Source organism: Pinus tabuliformis, chromosome X (assembly GCF_031772625.1).
Source record: "Pinus tabuliformis cultivar Carrire ecotype Pingquan chromosome X, CPIR1, whole genome shotgun sequence".
NCBI lineage: Eukaryota > Viridiplantae > Streptophyta > Pinopsida > Pinales > Pinaceae > Pinus > Pinus tabuliformis.
Genome location: NC_142308.1, coordinates 1,637,427,084 through 1,637,448,621, shown reverse-complemented (window position 1 = coordinate 1,637,448,621; position 21,538 = coordinate 1,637,427,084). Strand labels below are relative to the sequence as shown.

The 21,538-nt window shown below is 37.7% G+C and overlaps 1 protein-coding gene across 6 annotated transcripts in view; it reads right to left on the bottom strand.

Moving 5' to 3' along the window:
- Nucleotides 1-343: 343 nt before the first annotated feature.
- Nucleotides 344-21,538, bottom strand: part of LOC149146305 (uncharacterized) — a 93,375-nt gene continuing 72,180 nt past the window's right edge. For all 6 annotated transcript variants that reach the window (XM_089446988.1, XM_089446990.1, XM_089446989.1 and 3 more), the window contains one exon: nt 344-1,197. In XM_089446988.1, the coding sequence (XP_089303114.1) occupies nt 1,014-1,197 (184 nt within the window). In that variant the 3' untranslated portion in view covers nt 344-1,013. The remainder of the gene's footprint in view (nt 1,198-21,538) is intronic.

Here is a 21,538-nt window from a genome sequence, read left to right as displayed (position 1 = left end):
TATCTTGGGAACGTTCCTGATAAAACAGGGTTGTTTCCCCTATTCCCTCTGAACGGGTAAATGCAGAGGAAATATCACGGGAGATTGCATCCCCGCATCCCCGTATTTACTGGGGATGGGGAAATTCAGGGGCCGTGGCCCGTAACCATGGGGCAAATGTAACGCCAGTGCAACACAACCCCTAAATAGTCAAATAACCAAACACGAATGCTGGATAAAAATTTGGGAATTATAAGTGAAATTCAATTCTTTGATTCTCGCAAATTTAATCAGAATAAAACCATCACTATGGCAAGAAATTATAACATGCAATGATCCAGAAGCTACGGTTTGACAGAAGAAGTGGAATCTTACAAATGATATTTTATTTCTCGACAAGTACAATACTATTCATAGGAATTATAATCAAAATATTGAAAAAGCATATGTTTGTCATAAAATACAATTTGTGTTGATTTCTTTACACTACAGAAATCACCACTTACTTTTCCACATTAGGGTATGTCTAAAAAAGATGTATATCTTTAATATGATACTTAATAATTTTGACATAACTGTCTCCACTGTGGCAGTAGATAACAAACTCCCACTATCCACTGCAACTGTTTGCAGAAATTTGCCAGATCACTTTTCCTGAAGAAAGGATGTCAGTGTATTAAAATGTGTTTTCCCAAAGATATCTACCTCCTTTCCTGTTTATTACCATGGTTCCAATTTCAAAGACATCCTGCAGAAACAAAGTTCCCTCTTCATGTCAAGACTTCCAAGTATCTACCTCCTTTCCTGATCACTCCCATTGTTCCAGTTTCAAACACATCTAAAGAAACGAGGCTCTCTCTAGATGTTAAGACCTGAGGTGGTTAATTTCAAAGAAGTTGAGAAGTACCTTCCGCCTAGCTTTGTTGATTCTGATCTTCATAACTGAGACCAAAAATAATAAAATTTTGAAAACAAACGAAGAGCAGACCGTTTATTTACACAGCTCTGATTGGAGCTTATTAGATATGATTTTATCAACTATCTCTCAATTTCTGAGATTGTATTGTCAGGAGCTTGCACTGTTCTCTCATGGCTGACAATTCTGCCTCCTTAATATCCAGGGATGCTTTTAACCCGTCGTTAGTTTTTAAAAGGTCACGGACTTCCATATCTTTTTGTTTGTTCGCACCCTCCAAGTTTGCAGCTTTGGAAGTAAGCCTGACACCAAAGAAAAATATCACTCTGGCTGTAAAATGAAAAATCAATGCAAGCTTTGGAAGTGTACATATGTTATTTGATTGATAAATGCATGCAAGCAGAAATAATAGTCAGAGAAAAGTGAGTATTATATAGCCATATTTATCCTCTGTAGCATTAGATACAATTATTCATATATGGCAAAGTAGTCGAAGGTTCTTCCTCTTCAAGAAAATATAAAACCTGCTCTCAACTGATACAACCTCTCTCTACTCATGATGGTTCTTCAATCAACTTTATTTTTTTATCTGTATAATACAATCATGAGACATACGCGGGCTTATAATGCCAGTTATGCAGTAATCATGAGACACACACAGCATTCAACCATGAAAAACAGAGATTTTAACGTGGTTCACCCAACCAATCTGGGCTACGTCCACCAAACAGAGGCATCGGCAATCTTATTACTCAACAGGAGATTACAACAACAGATTTGCACATCTGGAATTCTTTTTCCTCACACCTTCTCATCACACATATCCTCTACGGGCTTACATTTTTATAGCTGGGAGTAGAAAACTGAATCATAAATTCACTCACAACAAATATAGGATGCAATAACTCCTCATCAGGAATAAATGGAGTTAATTTAGCAACAAATCCTATTGTTGTCACATTCATGAAATTTTCTCCAAATTTAATTAACAGAAAATCTCAACACTCTCAACTGATACAACCTCTCTCTACTCGTGATGGTTCTTCAAGAAACTTTATTTTTTTATCTGTATAATACAATCATGAGACAGACGGGGGCTTATAATGCCGGTTATGTAGTAACGTAATTCACCGAATGCTATTTTTTCTTAGCTTTCTAAGCAGTGTTAGCAGAATATGGAGCTGACTGTCATATGTTGTTTCAATGTTTCAATTTTGACGAGTATACTCATCATTCATCATTCCTTTAAATGGATGTGTCTAATAATTTAACATTTTCAATTATATTACTATTTTTCACTTTTGACAGGTATATGCAAGATGACATTCAAGATTACGTGAAAGAAGACATGTACAAAAAAATATTAGCTTTTGGGGTTACTCCAAAAGTATTTATGTCATGCTTGGGGATGCATGATGTATGGATGACTCTTCATTGTACAATGATGAACATACACAATAGAGTTGATTTGCTCATTGATTGACATGAATTGTTTTTATGCTTGTGTGGCATTCCTCCTTCAAACATTGTAAACCTATGGAGGCTTGTGACTTCTTTATGTAGAGAGCACATGGAGGGTGGTTGTTTGCTTCGAAGACAACTTTCCTTGGAGAACAATGGTCGGGCATCCTGGGTGTCTTGGTTGCTTTCGTAGGGGTTTGTACATGACTTCATTGGAGTAAATTTGGCGTCTAAAATGGACCCCATCAGAAAAATCCATGATGAGTTGGAATTCGAGAATCAATAGAGATTCAAGAAATTGGATCACCGATAATCATTGAGTTGGATCCATACAAATCAAATATATTGTCATTTTCTTATTTGGCAATATTTAACTACATACGGACCTCACCTTGGTTAAGATCCGGTAATATCATGTAGAAATATGATCAATATTCTTGAAGTATTAAATATAGAATATTTTATATTTCATTAATTTAAATCCTTAAAATAATAAAACACATTAATTAAAATCATAATTAAGTCACTTTAAATTATTTACTGTAAGGACTTTTATATATAATATAGAACAAAATATAATTAATATATATAACTAACAAATATTTATCAACGGGGTTTATCTCAGGTGGTTCGAAGAAATTATTGCTATCCTCCCCACCCAAGTTCAATTTCCACAAGTGACATGTTGAGCTCGTAATGAGTTGATTATATTTGTTAAAATTGGCAACTAAGGCCAAACTCCATGTGGGTCATGTTATTTATGGCAGCTGATATTTTTCTTGGATTCCTCTCGTCAACAGGTGTAGGATTGATCTAGCGATCATCCAATTCCAACATGTATTCATGGAGATATGAATTTATTTGTATTTCTTGACAATTTGTCAAGGTCGGCCAGCAAGTTAAGTTGTGTTGCACACCCCCAACTAACCTCAACGTTGCATATAAAAGGAGGAGACATTGTGTCTCATTTCACTCACTCTCATCCTCTCATCTCTTCCTTGTCTCTTGGGTATACACAAGGAAGGAGGACGCAAATCTCTTGGGCAGCTTTGAAGAAGGACGCAGATCTCTAGGGCATCATTGCGAGGACGCAGATTAGGGCAGCGAGGACGCAGGAGGGTACAACCATCTGTTTGGGGTGATTTAGGCTGCTTTGACAAGCGTCTTACCCTCTTTGACTGTGGCTTTACATGGGAAACCTCCCCTAAGCTAGACGAAGTGCTGCGCTGACTTTTGGAGGACTGATTTGGGACAGCGTTGACTGGTTAGGGGTGGCTGCAAGTTGTTGTAGCTTTCACTGCTGACTTGTCCCTCTTACTTGGACTGTTTTGCGCTACACATACTTGCTGTTGGAGGTCGAGTTCTCCTAGGATATCTTAAGGTCATTGGTGAGTTGTTTGACCAGCTTTGACCTTGCTAATTTGATTTACGCTGCTGCTATTATAAATCACAGATTTGTGATATTGTACTATCTCTCTCTCTGCGCTGAATTTTTGAAGAATATAGAAGAATTGATCAAAGGGTTTCCCCACATTGGGATTTGTCCCTGGCTAGCCGCCACATCTTGTGTCTCTTGTCTTGGCTTGTCTTCTGTCCATTTTATTTATGTTCTATCAGCGTTTTACTTATATGTTAATGTGACTGCTACACTGAGAATTGACATTGGGCTAATAAGAAGAATTGAAGTAAATTGCTCTAAGCAAAGAACATACCATAATTTAACAATATTGTTGTAATGGCTTTGCACCTTGTTGTTGATTGACCTTGTGCCCTGAAAAATCTAGGGTTATAACAACAAATAAAATAATATTAATTCTTAAATATAATGAATATATAATAATAATAATAATATATTATCTTCATATTCTATTATTGCGGAAGGCTTCTTATTTCTTATTTCAACTTAAGGTGGATGAGGATCCGTTGACTTCTTTTTATTGTTTTAATTGAGGGCCTAGATTGATCTTAGTCTTAATGTTTATCAACGGCTATAGTGTATTAAAGAGTTTGTTAGGTTGCATTGACTTTTAATAAATTTAAAAAATTAGATTCGTGCACCTTCCCGCCCATCAATTTCCTTGGGATTCCTCATTATTATCTATAACATTCATTTATATATAAACAATTTTTATTTAGCAAAATGGTCTATTACTTTTAATAAATTTAAAAAATTATATTCGTGCCATGTGGCTCCCCACCCACCAATTTCCTAGGGATTTGAGATTATTCCAAATCTAATAAGTTCTTCCATAATAAGTTCCTCATTTCCTCATTAATATTTATAACATTCATTTATAATTCTTTTTATTTCTTAAGTTAAAGTTAACTCATAACATTTTTATACATGGTTAATTAGGTAAATGTGTGCATTAGTAAGGCATTCTTCGTGTTGCAATAGTTTTTTTGGTTGTATTTATGAAGCCTTCGGCTATCAACCACACTAATATTTTTAATGTGGTTGTACTAGTTGTATGTTGGGATTGTTACCACAATATCTAGCAGGCCTAGTGCAAAGAATCTTCTCGAACTTTCGGGGAAATATTATTATCTTCATAATTATATTATTCGTAAAAAGAATCTTATAGATCTTTTTCCTTATCCTTTAGACGGGATTCCATCGTTGATGTTTGTAGCTCGGGAAGGTACAGTTGCATAGGCCTAAGTGTCTAGGTGTGCAGAAGCCAACCACAAGATCTCCCTAGGATACTTGCTCTAGGTTGAGCAAGTTGCTTTGTAACTTAGTGTTGTATACCTGGGGGGGTCATATGGGGTGCAAAGGAAGGTACGCAAGGGAATAATGTGATGCAATAATATAATGGGCCATAGTTAATAAATAAAATCATTAACCCACATTATGCAAGGGACCACAAGTAGTTAGAAAATAATGTGATAAGTCCATTGTAATGGATGTATGGTATTGAGAGACTCATGGTAATTACCCATGGTATTGTATGTATGAAGTCTATACAGAGGCTAGAGACTCTTCATTGAGATGTCAAGGATTATTGTATTGACAAGCTTATGGCTTGTGGAGTGTTCTCATTCCTTAAGGAGTAATTGTATGGTATTACCCTACTTCAAGGGTTTTGATATTAATAAAGATCTGAAGCTTTTATACTTTGTTTATCTTGGGATTATTTGCAATTATTGGATATATTTGCATTTTCATATATTTGCAAGTCAGATTTACTACAAGTGGTATCAGAACACTTTCTTGGGCGAAGAAGGGGGGCATTTTTTTTTTCATTTTTTGCAGGAATTGTTTGGGCGATGAGTTTGCAGATCATATCTTAAACTTCTGGTGCAAAATTTGCAAAAACAAATAGCAGATTTGGATTCTTTGCGGAAAAATACCCAAATTCAAAAAAAAATTGGCCGAATCGGAGTCTGGATGAGGGAGATATCGCTGATTTAAAATCAATGGTGTTGCAAAAGTTTCTTTGATGGCAATTTGTAGATGGCAGCTCTCTAGCCAATTTTTTCAGTTTTTATGTAGAATTTCAGAAAATAGATTGCAGATCCGAGCTCCTCTTGAAAAATTACCCAATTTCAAATAAAAAAAAGTCCAGATGAGGGAGATGTCACTGATTTAAAATCAACGCTTTTTTTAGAATTTTTTGTGATGGCAGAACAGTTGCAGCGCGAATTTGAGTTTCCAAATTGCCCAGATCGGGTTTCAATCGCATGGGAAGATGAAAAATGATCGTTCCATTTCCGAAAACGGACTATAATATTGCCCAAATTGTGGCCATTTTAAAATTTGTCGCACAAAAAAGGTAAATTTTGTCAAAACCCTCATTCTAATTCATGGGTTCTACTCAGGTATCTTTTACAGGGAAAGATGATGGACCTACTATTGAAGAATTCCTAAAAATTCAAAAGTCCAAGAAGTTGGTAAGCCTTCCCGATGAAGAATTTGAAAAGTCCTTTGGACAAAAGGTCTCATGCTAGAAGGCAGGATAATGAGCCACATAAGGGTTTATTTTCTACTGGCGTCTCCTTATTGCAAATTCATGGATGTATTCAAAAAAAGAAGATCATTGTATCTATCAATCCTAGTTGCAAGTATAATCTATATACCCAATAACTACAAATAATCCCAAAATAAACAACGTATAAAAGCTTCAGATCTTTATTAATATCAAAACCCTTGAGGTAGAGTAACACCATACAATCACTCCTTAAAGGAGGAGAGCACTCCACAAGCCATAAGCTTCTCAATACAATAATCCTTGACATCTCAATGAAGAGTCTCTAGCCTCTATATAGGCTTTATACATACAATACTATGGGTAATTACCATGGGTCTCTCAATACCATACATCCATTACAATGGGCTTCTCACATTATTTCCTAACTACTTGTGGTCCCTTGCATAATTGGGTTAACCATTTTATTAACTATGGCCCATTATATTATTACATCACATTATTCCCTTGAGTACCTCCCTTTGTACTCCATATGAGCCCCCCCCAGGTAGACTTCACTTAGTAAAAGCACATAGCTATTTTTTTGGCTCATTGAGCTAAAATAAACTTAGAAAAAGTAAAGCAATTTACTTCAGTGATTTTGTTTAAATCTCCATCATTGATCTCAAGTGAGGGAAGATCTAATCTCAGTCATCAATCACTTTGGAGATTAGGGTTAGAGATTTAGTTCAACGTAAAATTATAAAAGCAAGGCTAGGGAAAGGTAGAAGAAACACCATCTAGCAGCACTCACCTTAGAACGAGGACAAAAATGGCAATATTGTCATCACTAAGCGATATGTCGAGTTGTTGGCTAGCTAGCTATCCAAGATAGAATAAAAGTTTTCCCCTATAGGGTTACTCACTTTTGGTGGCTATGAGTGCTCTCTGTTATATTTCTCTATGTATGCTCCATTTACTTTCCTAAACTTCATTTCTTGCTTGTACAAACTAGATCATATAGCATGTCTTCGTCATGCTACAAAATGTATGCTTGGGATGATTGACCTTGATTTTACACTCGTTGTGCAAGGATAAGAGATACTCTCAATGTTGCCTAATCTTGTAATGTACCATGTTTGGGTTGTACTAAGTGTGGCAGTTCCAGCGATTCCCAGCAGTGTCAGCTGTTTCAGCAATTCTAGATTCTGCGTGACAGGCAGCTTTTCTACGTCAGCTCTCCCGGCTACTACGCTGCCTCTTTGCAAGCTCTCTCCGCCTTCTCTGTCAGTGTTCTCCGAAAAGTCCTTCTTCCAGATTCTCACTGCCCCTCAGCTGCAAGATCTCCCCAATCAATTTTCCTCCTGAGAACTTCTCACCTCAGAAAATCGATTTCCTCAATCTCTTTGTGTGTGGTTCCAAATAAACCCCAAGCCTCCATTTTATACTTTTCTCGTTGAGTCTTCAACGGCCGAGATTAAGTCTCTAATCAACAACTAAGATTAAAACATGACTTGATCCGCCTTCTAGATCATTCTCACCCATATTTTGATTAATACCAATTAATATTTTAATTTCCCTAAGTTTAGACTTAGGAACTCCATTAAAAATATTAATTATTTTAATAAAATACAATCTGGGTGGAATATCACCAAACAGTTTCTGGGTTCTTTAGAACTCATGTGCCTTAGCCTCTCCACCAATTTTCAAGGCTAGATCACTTCCGATGCTACCAAAAACTAACATTATAGTGAGATAGATAGCTAGGCTCTGCTAGCATGTCAGACCAAGATGGTAACTCTCGAATTTTAAGTCTTTGCATTAATGTTAACAACATTATATAACATGAAGAGGTGTGAACATTGGGATTCATATTTCAAGGTCACTTCCTATTCTAACTGTTCATTTTCCTTTATTTACATAATTACAATTTGTTCACCCAATCCCTAAGGATTAGGTGTCTAACAAAATAATTACCCATGTCCAATGGAAAATATAAGATTTTTGTCATGGTTGATAGATTAACTAAATATACACATTTTATGATAGTCGGTAGGACAGATTCAACAATAGATTTCTGATGTCTTATGTAAGAAAATCTATAAATTGCATGGTTTCTGAAGGTCATTGTCAATGACAGGGATCCAAAATTTAAAGGGAACTTTTGGAGAGAATTTTGCGAACAAACCAGAATATCCCTTAATATGGGTCCAATTTACCATTCGCGAACAAGTGGGCCAAACAGAAATTGTAAATAAATGCTTGGAAAGTTACCTCCGTTGTTTTGTGACAGATAAGTAGAACAAGTGGTCCCAATAGTTGCATTTAGCCAAATGGTGGTAAAATTATACTTACCACACCTCCACCAAAATTTCTCCCTTGCAAGCCTTATATGGATATGAACCACCAAAATGGAAGGAATTTGCACTAACACTAAGATCCAAGCAGTAAAGAATCAGCTAGAGGAAGAGAAATAAATCATCAAAATCTTAAAAGAAAATCTAGTTGTAGCTCATAATCGAATGAAACAACACGGAAACGAACATAGATCAAAAAGAAAGTTTGAAGCAGGCGATTGGGTGTTTGCATGACTCCAACCTTACAAATAGCCATCAATTATTCCTTAAACAAGAAGGGAAGAACAAATTCGCTCCAAAATTCTATGGTCCTTTCAAAGCAACAAAAAAAATTAGCTAAGTAGCCTATATGGGTTGAAGCTACCGGACAACTGCCACATCCATAATGTCTTCCATGCGTCTTGCTAGGAGGTGTTGGGACAAGCCCAACCTATTCAAACAAAGATTTTCAAATTTGATGACAAAGGAAGAATTATTTTAGAACCAAAAGGTATTCTTGCAACTAAGAAAAAAGTGTTACGTTCTAGAACCATCAAAGAATACCTTATCAATGGAAAAACCTTCTAGAAGAAGATTCATCAATGGAAACAAAAGTTTCGCCAACAATACCCCTCAATACCCTTGCAATTTTAAAGGGGGTGACAATCTTACAACTATAAATAATAAATAATAAAAATTAGAATTGATTACAAACAAAAATAAATAATAAAAAATTAGTCAGTAAAGAATGCATATCGTGCCCCCTCACTTGTGACCAGTGAATGTTATATAGCACACCGTCTGAGTGAGGGGGCATGGTATCCACCCTTTGCCAACAATGCACCATTTACTAACTAATTTTTTATTATTTATTTGTATTTGTAATCATTGCTAATTTTTATTATGTATTATTTTAATTTGTAATAGTTATTATTAATTCATATCTACAAGTGTTCTTGTAACGATACGTCTCCCAAATAGAACCTACTCTACCATGACATCATCCATAAAGAGGCCTACATTACCTTTCCAAGGCATGTAGGAATGGCATGGCACCATCTAGGGCAAGCATTGGCACCAAGGAAGAATATGCTAGCCCTCCCAAGTAATCTCAGTGGCATCCATCCTCATCTAGGCTCTAAAACAAGGAGTCGTCCATCAAACAGGTTCAATGCCAGCCTCGAGGCATCATGGATCCATCTAGGCACATCATCAAATAATCCAATGCCTGAGCTCTCAAGCTCAATGTTTCAAAATCAGGACGTATATCAAGAAGTGCAGAATCATGTAGAAGTTGCTCAAGGCCCAACGCTCATCTTTGGAAGTGCAATGTTGGGGCCACAAGGTCATATATACTCTCGAAATGGGGCAAAGCACCCTCTGGATGTACTGGAAAGGAGTCAAGACATCCCTCAACAAATCTCTAATGCATGTTTGATACCACGCGAAAAAACCTCTCAAGATCAAGTGAGATCAACATCATTAGGGACATAAAACCATTAAAGCATCATAATGGACCATATCTAATGCTAGGGGCACAAAAATACTTCACACAAAACTTACCTTCAAATGTCTAACTAGCTCAAGATCTGTAAACAAGTTACCTCACTTATATTAGGGATGATTAGGTCAACAACCCTATTAGGTGTTTCCAACCCTCAAGGGGAGTGACATGTCCCAAGTAAACCCATCAATCCATAGGTGCATGTGATAAGGTGGTCATGGAGTGGGAAAGACTTCAAGGAAAATGCCACAACCATGAGACCAGCTAATGGAGGTCCAACATCCTAAGTATAATAATGTAAGGAGGCAGCAATCATGGAGTTGCCCCTTTCCTCAACCCACTTTTTCCACCCCTCTAGTATGCGTTTTACTTTAATGATTTATCTTTCTTTAGTATGTAGCGTAAGAGACCAAGCTTGCTTTGTGCTTTTCCAATACCCCTTATGCTAGAAAATCGGAAAGGCAAAAAGATTTTCTTATGATGATAATTACTTGTGATTTCTTTGAGTTCTTATTATCTTTTTTATGCTCTTTTATCTTAGTTCCATCAAGCAATTATCAAAACAAACACATGAAGATCATGGACACCAGATGTACGAACTCAGCCAGGGCTAAAACCCCTATATAGGGGAAAACCCAGTCAAAGAACTCTTCCTTCAGTAGATTCACCACAAATCTTCCTCCACCAAGTTAGCTTTCCAAGATGATTCAACAAATTTCAATAGTCACTTCTAGTCCAACAACAACTAACCAAAAATTTATGCCCCAGCTTCAAAATTTCGGCCTCCCCAGCAACTGCAGAATTTCAACCCCCAGCAACAATCCAGAACTTCACAAGTGAGAGAAAAGAGAGAGAAATCTCAGCTTCTTTAGCAAGATGTTGGCCTCCTCCTTCTTTGCTAGACTTTTCCTCGTCTCTTGAAATTTGCACTTTTTCTTAGCCCGGAAATTGCAGATTGAACTTGTTGAGTTGGTGTTTCAAATGAAGTCGAGTTGCTCTAATATATAGGCTTCTTGTGAGGTCAAATTCTCCTATTTGAGGCCAACTTGTCCTTCCTTAAGGCTGACTTGGTGGAGGAGGCCTAGAAGACCTAAAATACAGTAAAATAAATTTCTTCTTTAACAAATAGATCCCAAGAAGGGTTTGTTACAATATGACATGGATAAGGACACTTGACATAAACCCAAGAAGCCTTTAATGGAGGATTTGACCTAAAAACAATTGACCCAAGCATGAAACCTATGCTTTAATAAGTCAATTTCTTTAATAATAAAATTTATTTTTTCTTTCTTTTGAAAAATATATTTCATTATGACTCAAATACAATTATAAAGACTGATATTAGTTACATTCTTCAACACTCCCTCTTAACTAGGGAGGTATTCATAATTACAAATATATAGAGGTACATGGAAGATCTCGAAAATGAACTACGAAGAGTTCTAGCACACTCAGTGCTTCGGACTAGATACCTGACCTAGCTAATCTATTCAAGTGGGACTAAGATGGACTCAAGCTTTCAGCCAGTCTAGGTAGCATCAGGCTTACTTGCTAACCATCAACCCAAGGAGCTAGGTGTGTATCCAAGGTTGAAGCTTCATGACCAACGCCACCCTCCCTCTTCGGGATCTAGACATCAACACATAGCCCGTCCAGATGTCGTCCCAAGCATCTGCCATTAGATGCTTCATCTGTCCCTAATAAACTAAACTAGATATATCCATTTGTCCAAGCATGCTTCTAAAGTGTTCGTCCTTCTTTATAGAGAAATTTGTTGAAAAGTGTAACTAGGTTCGGTCTTCATAATGATATGTGTAATTATGATTTTATGTAATTGATGTAAAGAAGAAAATAAAATTATTTTTGTAATGCTTGAATCATGGGTTTCATGATCAAGGAATTTTATTTTTAGTTAAAGCTCCCATTGTGAGCTATTAGGTTTGGTCATCAAGTCATAAAGTCTAGTGAAGTCAATGTCAAGGATTGAAGACCCATTTGGGCATGTAATTCATTGTAAAAGAAATTTGTTAACCCTCCAAGACCATGTCACAAGCTCACCTTGAAGTCGGCCTGAAAGATAATTCTAGAAAGGCATGTTGGCCTTGTCATAAGGAGAAGTCGGCTTATTTTTGATGGACAGACCACTATATATAGGGTAGCTCGGTCTCACTCAAGGACAAAATTCAATCAAGCATCTAAGAAAGGAAGAAAAGTGCAAGAAGCCTAGGAGAAAAAGTCTCCCATCAAGCAAACAAAGGAGGAAAGGAAGCCGAGATAATTTGGACTTGTATTGGGCAAAAACTCTTCACACGTGCGAGGAAGTCAAGGGTTATCTACTGCAAAAAAGGGTCGAAGCTTATACAGTCCATCTAGAAGTCGAATCAAGGGAAGAAAAGAAGATAATCATCAAGCCGAGTTGCAGAAGGAAGTCCTTCTATCCAAGCGAAGGAGATCAAGATATCAAACTAAGTCAAGTACTACAACTAGGGTTTCTAAAGAAGGGCCAAGAGTTGCAGATCTGAACCAAGGGACCGAAATCTGAAGGATAGCCGAGATAGTAGGAGGAGGAAGTTTGACCATTGTTGACTCAAGGAAGGAGGAGTCAAACTTAGAAAGCTTGTGACTTAGTCTTGGAGAGGTTATTGTGTCAAGGGTCTTGGTCTTGGTATTCGTCAATTGAAGTCTCTATAAGAAGAAGAATTCGTTTTGGGTTTTCCTCTCAAGTTGGAGAGGTTTTGGCCCTAGTTGATCGCCTACATATTGTGTCTCTTGTCTCTTTATTGTTCATGGTTTGGTAGTTGTTTGATGAAGAAGAACACTATAATAATATAAGTAAAAGAAGAACCTAATCTAAAGAAGTAAAAAGTATTCACAAGCAGTTATCATCAAAGAGAAATCATCTAATCCTAATGCCCTAGATTTCTCAACATGGTACTAGTGCTAAGGTGACAGAATCAAGGAAAGGGCATCTCATCAAGGGACACTCAAGCATTCAAGGACCAAATCTCGAGGAGGGCATCAAAACAAATCTAGAAGGTCATCTTGAAGTCAAGATCTACAAAAGGTGTCAAAACCCTAGATCAAAGAAGAAATCTTGGGATCCTCAAGTCATAATCTAAAGACCACAAAGGCCCTACTCAAGTTGAAGAGATCTACAAATCAAAGTAACTTGAAGACTACTCATCCAAGAGCATATGCCTCTCCCACTGGTTTGCGGCTAATAGATAAAGCACGCCAATCTGGTGAAAGAAGCATGCTCTTCACATCCCACATAGAATTCAACAAAGACTAAAGAGATATGAAAGTAGTGGCAAATCGTGTAATGGCAGGACGGACAAACTGTTTGTTGTTGGTGAATCTTCTCATCAAGCTAAGCACAGATGCAAGATTATATATAAATTTTGTTATGTTCCTGGATGATTCAACAATATCCCTCACAATAGGAATCTTACCTATATCCTCCAACATCAAGTCAATGCAATGAGCAGCACAAGGTGTCCAAAACAAGTTAGGAAACCTCTCCATAAGCAACTTGACAGCTGCAACATAATTTGCAACGTTTTCCGTTATCACTTGGACAACATTGCTTGGGCCTACTTCCTGAATTGAGATGTCCAACAACTCACATAATAAATGTGCATCTTTAATGTGTGCAAATGCATCAACAGATTTTATAAACATTGTCTCCTTAGAACAACTAACCAAGAAGTTAAGAAGGGTCCTACCCTTCTGGTCATTCCAACCATCTGACATGACTGTGCATCCAGTGTGTTCCCATGATGCCCTAAACTCCTCCAATCTAGAAGTGCAATCAGTCTTTTCATCTTGAAAAAGAGGCCCTCTCAATTCTGCAAAGGTGGGGGCTTTGTACCTAGGGCCAACGACAACAACAACATCAAACATAGGTTGGTAGAAAGGGTTTGTCTTGGCAATGTTGAAAGGAACATCACTCCATAGAAAACACTTACCGACCAACCTGTCAGCTTCTTCTTTTTCCTTTTTTTTAAGTGTTGATTTGATGCCAGGTTGTGCACCAGGTGTGGTTGTAGGAACAAAAAAAGAAGAGAAAGTTGAGGGGTTGGGACATATAGGTTGTTATGTAAAAAAATTAGTTAATTTTAGGTTTATTATTTAATTTAGGTTTAGTAGAAGAAAGGGCACGATCATAAGATCATGCCCTTTCCTAAAGGGTGCCCATGGCGGTATATAAGCCAGGCAACCCACTGTAAACATTCATCATCTGTAATTTCATCTCTTTAATAAAATATTTATATATAATTTCTGCGTATATTAAAGTTCTCTGCTTCATCTGGTATCGGAGCAGTTCGTTCTGCCATCCAACTGTGCCCACCATCTAAATTCCACAGCCTGTCGTCCGTCCGCTGCCCACAGACTTCACCTTCGACCGTAGCCAGCCGTTAAAATTACTGTCCGCGTCCCCCGTCCCCGCTGCGTCCGTCCCATACACCACCATCGACCGTAGCCAGCCTGCGGTTACGGTGATATTCGATATTCGATATAATTGCCAGCCTGCGGTGTTATTCCATACGATTTTTTCGAATAAGTCAAAAGGGTCCGTTAAATCAACGTGACTGTTCAGAGTTTAATGATATATACAAAAAATAATTATAACTAATCGCCAGCCTGCGGTGTTATTCCATACGATTTTTTCGAATAAGTCAAAAGGGTCCGTTAAATCGACGTGACTGTTCAGAGTTTAATGATATATACAAAAAAATAATTATAACGTGATTGGTTATAATATACGTATATCGTATTTTAATTTATATATAATATATATATAATTTAATTAAGAGTTATATAATTCATAACTTTAATTTATATATATATATATGAGAGGTTAATAATTGTAAATTATAATTATTATAATTTATATAAAAAAAAACCCTTACGCTGGCAAATAAATACATGCCCCCGCAAACCCGCTCAATGTCGACAATGACAATGGTGGATTTCCAGAAAAAATTGGTTGACGGAGAGCATAAGATAAATAACAACCACGACGAGGTCAGTAAAAGATTAAATGAAGTCGAGAGCAAGCTTGGGGAGCAAGCAGACAAAATCAAAAATCTTCAAGATACGACAAATCGAATAGAGATAAAGATGGAAAGTCAACATGTCCAAACAGAAGTAAACATCAGAGATGCTTTAACAATGCTGAGACTTCTGTGTAAAAGGTCGAATTGTACACCCGAAGAGCTATTAAAAGAAAGTGAAGAGAATCAAGAACACCTCTCATTAGATTCAACAAAGTCAACAGATTCTCATGAAAAGGTTGAATCCCCAAGAAAATCAGCGACACCCCACCAAGAAGCAAGTAACACGGCCTTTACAAACAAGCAACTTTGGGATACCCTTACTAATCAACACCCTCTTTTTGCTCAACCATTAGCCACATACCAGAAGAGGGCAAAGGTTGAGATGCCTAAATTCGATGGAAACGAAAAAAACAATGTTGCATGGATAAATAAAGCAGAAGAATACTTTGAGATATATGACATCACTAACGATGACGAAAAGCTCAGACATGCATCCATGAAAATGGAAGGAGAAGCATATAACTGGTATATGTGGTGGAAAAAAACAACACACGTCATTAGCTGGAGAAAATTTAAAGATGCTTTTTTTAAGATTTCAACGTGTAAAAGAAGAAGAGTTCTTTTCAAAACTCATCAAATTACGACAAAAAGGAAGTGTGGATGAATACACTCAAGAATGGGAGACCTTAGTAACTCGAGTGCCTGGGTTATCAGAATCTCGTTTAATTCAGTCATACATCTCGGGACTTAAAACCCATTTACAAGTAGAACTTGAGATGCATGACATTTCATCAATAGAAGTAGCAAGACGAAAAGCAAAAACAGCCGAAAAGAAATTCGAACAAATATTTTGGTCAAAAGCCGAAAAAACATATTCAAGACGAAGAACACCTCAGTATGCGGACGCAAAAAATACAAGATATGTTCCACCACATTGTCGTGAAGATGAAAAATCTAATGTGGAAGCGCAAAGGATAAAGGAGGGTAAATGCAAGCGCTGTGGTGAAAAGTGGGATCCCAAACATAGGTGTGCTGAAGGAAAAGAACCAAAAAACCTATATAATTGTGAAGCAACCAATGATTCAAACAGTGAAAATTCTGACATAGAAGAAACAGGAGATGCCCCAGAATTCTCACCAGAATTAGATGACGAAAGTATTCCGCAAGTGTTGTTATCAGCTATGACAGGTATATCACAACCTCAGACTCTAAAGTTAAAGGGACACATTAAGAAGAACAACGTGGTGGTTCTCATTGACTCTGGTAGCACACACAATTTTTTGGATGCAACCATGGCCAAGAGACTCAATATTTTTTCATTTCCCTTACCAAGCATGAAGGTAATGGTAGCAGACGGTAAGAGGATTGAAAAGGTGGGGAAATGTCATAAGGTTAAATTGCAAATTCAAGACTTCAATTTAGAGTCTTCGTTTTTCACAGTACCATTAGGAGGAGTAGATGTAGTCTTAGGTGTCCAGTGGTTACGAACCTTAGGTACTTATGCCGCTAACCACCAAGTACAATTTATAAAATTCAAATGGGGAGGTCAGAAGTACAAACTACACGGATTCCAAGCACCAGAAAATCAAATCGTATCACCATCTCAGATGATGAAGATGATTTGAAGAGGAGCACCTGCTTATGTAGTACAATGTCATCAATTAGAAATGTTATCTGCAAGTATGACCAGTGAAGAGTCACCAGAGACACTTTGAATCTCTCACATTGAGCAGTGGACAAATCTCCAAATCCCCACCACAAAATTAGCAAATCTCCTCCTCTTGGGCAATGGCAAACAGCTACTCTCTCCATAGGGATGAATGGGAGCAAAAACAGCAAGCAAATATGTTTTTTTCACCCTTTTCGACCTCTTATATGTGGCCTGGGAGAGATGGTCGACTTTTTCGGTCGACTCTCGATAAAATAGGGATTAATTTGATTAAATCGCGATTTTTCGGCAGGGAAAAAGTCGACTAATTTAATCGTTTTGATGAAAAAATTGGGTTTTGGGGATTTAATCCCAACATTTTCCACACTGGTTTGTATGACTACATGTGCCAAGAATGTTTGATATCATGAAGATAAGTTGGATTAAAATCTTGTATATATTTGTGTAAAAGATATCTCCTTGATACAAGAATATGTTGTTGAATGGTGTTGTCATTGATGTCAACCCTGGAGTTTGACTTTGACTAAACACCTATCATTGATGTCAAACTATAAATGAATGCTTTTAATATTTGTCTAAATTACGTCAAGTTGGAAGCTCCACTATTGGATGGTTGAAAACCCTAGTTCTAGAGTTTGGGTTTCCTGGACAAAGGATGTACCCACACTTGTTGGAAGTTTTTGAACAAGCAAATCATTGAACTTATAATGGAAATCCTCGCCACTGGATTCTCCTCATAGAGCCAGTTCTGGAGGTACGTAGCACACCCCGAGAGGCCTCACAGTTTGTGAGATATCCTCATTTGAAGATGATGCCCCCATCATGTGGACAAAAAACCCAAAAGTCAAAAGGTCAAAGCCATGACAAGGGTTCAACATCTTTGTTGAAGTCCCAATAGCTCAAAGGTTGATTGACCAAGTCAAAGGTCAAAACTGGACAAAGGTTGAAGGGCATTTATTAATTAAAAAAGGAGGTAAATCACTCAGCTTTTGGTTTTTAACCTTAACAAAATTTAAAAATCAAAAGGAGAAGATCCCTCCTCAAAATTCCTCCAATGTTCATCCTTGAAGCCCCTCAAATTATCTATAAAAGGAAAGAGAATTCTTATCAAAATATATGATCTTAACGATTTATCTGATGTGACATTGTTCTGAAACAATTTGACCCCTCTGGAGGCAGCAAAGATATATCTTGAGAGAAGGTAAGTTTGGTGTGGTTTTCAAGCAGAGACTCGGCTTCTGTGGGACTAGCAAAGGCAAACTAGCGGGAAGGGCTTGAAGTTTTCTTCTGTTTTCGTATATTACTTGGCAGAGCTTCGAACCCTTTTAGGGCATCGTTTGGGGTATGGTCACTAATGTTTTGTTTTGATCCTACACCTGGTGGCTCGGTCCTTTAGGACATTCATCTTGATCATCTTTACAAGACAACTAGAGGGCTATTCTGGTGCGAATCTGCAGGTAATATTGAAGGATAATTTTGTGCTCTAAAGACATATGGTTCCAGGCATCCTTGCAGCCTACTTAATAGTCCATCTTTGCAGTCCCTATAGCAGTGTATGAGCATAAAGTGAAGTCCGTGACATGGATCTGCAGACTAGGAGGGCCAGCGAAGGAGAACTGTTGCACAGATCTGTGAATTAGGGCTCAACACTTGCCTTTGAGATTCGGATAAGACACAAGCATCTGTGGCCTCCCTGAGTAGCACAGGTCAAGGGCTTTTCAGCCCTATCTCAAACCTAAAACTCCTCATTGACTGTGGCCTCAACAGATTCAAAAGGACTTGATCTGTGTGACAGCTTGAAAGTGTCTCATTGCTTGTAAGATCTTTTGAAGAAGCATTCTGAGCAGTGACCTAACCATGGTCGTTTGGGCACATATATAGTTTTACTTACTATATTTGCATCCATTAAAGCTGACCTTGTGAGTAGTCCAAGCCGCATATCTAACAGCAGTGTCTAAGTTGAAGAACAGTTGTTGAAACATTGAGAGAGAAGCCATGTTTGGAGAAGTAAACCTAAAACATCAACAACGTTGAACAATTGTGCAAAGCATCATGATTTGGTCAAGCAATTTGCAAGGAGATTGGCAGTAAGTGTTCTTGACAGCATCAAACAAGGTATGTTTCATATGGTGCTCTTATTTTGAAGGCATAAGTTTGACAGAGGACCAAGATTAGGTTTCATTGTCTGAGGGTTGCAAACTACCTGAATATCCCTGGGCGCAAATTATTGATGGCAAAATGAACAAGGTGTTTTAAATAAAAGGGCCTGAGGTACTATGTAACCTACAGTGGCAGCAAATAAGAAGGAAGTTTCAAATACATATGCAATCTGGAATATGCACTTTGCAGGTCAGTTTGAAGACAGGGTCTTAAAAGCAGTCTTCACTGACTTGAGTATTCAAAACCATATTAGTAGTACTGCAAGGCATTGACATCTACAGGCAGTGACATCAGCATAGTTGGCAGAAAATCTTACAAGATTCATTATGTAGTCAGTGATGCCAAGACTTTTGACGTCAGTGGATGGATGAAGCAGATTTGACTGATCAGATTTTGTATTACAGGTTGTTGAAGATTTTTGAGCAGAGAGGATTTTTCATTACAGGTTGTTGAAGACTTTTGAGCAGAGTTTACTTTGGATGTTGAGCAGAAGCAGAGGTTTGAGCAGAGATTGAAGACACATTTGATTATGAACTGACTCTACATTATTGCAGAGATACTGAACAGTGAATTGGTTGAGTCTGATGTTTGGTGCAGCTAGAGTTTGATAGGTAGATTGAGACGAGGCAGGGTTTGACAGTGAACAGAGCGGCAGAACTTTCATTACAGTTTATTTATATTGATTCAGAGCACAAGTGGAACCAGTCTGAAAATTGTGAAACATGGTCCATTGGTGTGAGTTGAAGGTTGGAGCCTTCAAGGCAAGTGGCAGCTCGCTGACTAGGGTGGCAAAGTGGTGCAAGGCAGGTGATTGGAGTCACTTTGAAGTTGGAGCCTGAGAACACTTCACGGTGGCAGGGTGATGCTAGGGCAGGTTGTAGCCTGCATAGGGCGTTGGAGCATTCGTCCAATTACAACTGATGCACAAGGCATTGGAGCATTCGTCCAATTACAACTAGTACACAAGGTGTTCGAGCATCCGTCAGGTTGGGGCCTGAGATCTAGGGTGTTGGAGCATCCTCCCAGTTGTAATTGGTAAACAGGGTGTTGGAGCATCCTACAGGTTAGAACCTATAAATCAGGGGATTGGAGCATCCTTCAGTTGGCACTGAAAACATGATGTAATTATTTTTTAAGACAAATATTAAGAAGCGTTAGGTGGTTTTTGACCCGGAGGGGCTTTTCCACCTAAAAATATATGTGTCTACTATCTTGATTATTATGCTTTGTTGAATGGTGTTGTTTATTGTTTATGTGCTATTGATTCATGTTGATGAAATGATAATGATAATCAATGCTCTGTGAAGATAAAAATACTAATTGATAAGAAATATTGATTCACCCCCCTCTCAGTATTTCCAACAATTGGCATCAGAGTAGGTTCCTTCAATCGCAGTTTAACAACTGGAAGGAGATCATGGAGTGGATAAGCCAGGAATTCTAGTACCAAATAGAAATAACTATGCATTATGAGTTTTAAAGATAAAGTTATATCTTCAAGCACAAGGATTTGATGTTTGGAATGTTGTATTGACCAATTACGAGGAACCTTCAATGCGTCCCTCAGATGATGACATTCGAAGGCTTTACGAGAGCCCTGCTAAAGCTAAAAATGCTCTCATGTCTAGTGTGATCGATTCTATATATGTCAAAATAATGCATTGCAAATCAGCAAAGGAAATTTGGGGCAAACTTCAGAATACATATGAAGGAGACAAGAAGGTAAAGGAGGCCAAGCTTCAGACTCACCGAGGACAATTTGAGCAGCTGAGAATGAACGAGGATGAAAACATCGCAACCTTTTTCCTTCAGGTTGATGAAGTAGTAAATGCTATATAAGCATTAAGAGAACCAATGGAAAGCAAGACAGTTGTCCGAAAAGTTTTAAGATCTTTTCCAGAGAGATTCGATGCTAAAGTTTGTGTTCTTGAAGAAAGAGATGATTTATAGAAATTCAACATGGATGAGTTGCATGGAATACTTACAGCATATTAAATGAGGAAAGAACAAGATGCTCCATCTAATCGAGAAGCAACATCTATAGCATCCAAGAAGACTGAGAAAGACAAGCAAGAATCAAAAACAAGCTTCGGTTGCTGCAAAGAAGAGGATTCTCAGATGGAGAAATTGCAAACTTTGCGAGGAAGATGAAAAGAGGAATAGGCAAGTTCAAAGGTAAACTTCCACTAAATTGTTTTATTTTTGGTGAGATTGGTCACCTTGCAGCGAAATGTCCTTATAAGGACTCGAGTAACGAAGATGAAGCACCCTGGCAAGGGAAGAAGGGTCAAAGAAGATTTAATAAGCAAGGTCAAAGGAAAGGCTTTAAGAAAATCTTTTTCTCTAAAGAAGACAGCTTCTGATCTGAAGAAGAAAGCGACAGTGACGAAGAAAATACAAGAGTAGTGTTATTCATGGCTAGGGACAACAGGAAAGAAGCTCTTGAAGAAGAAAAAGGAAATGAAGAAGAGATGAACAAGATCGAATTTCAAAATGAAATGATTAGAGTTATAAAAGAGCTTAAGGTTGAAAGAGGAAACGTCAA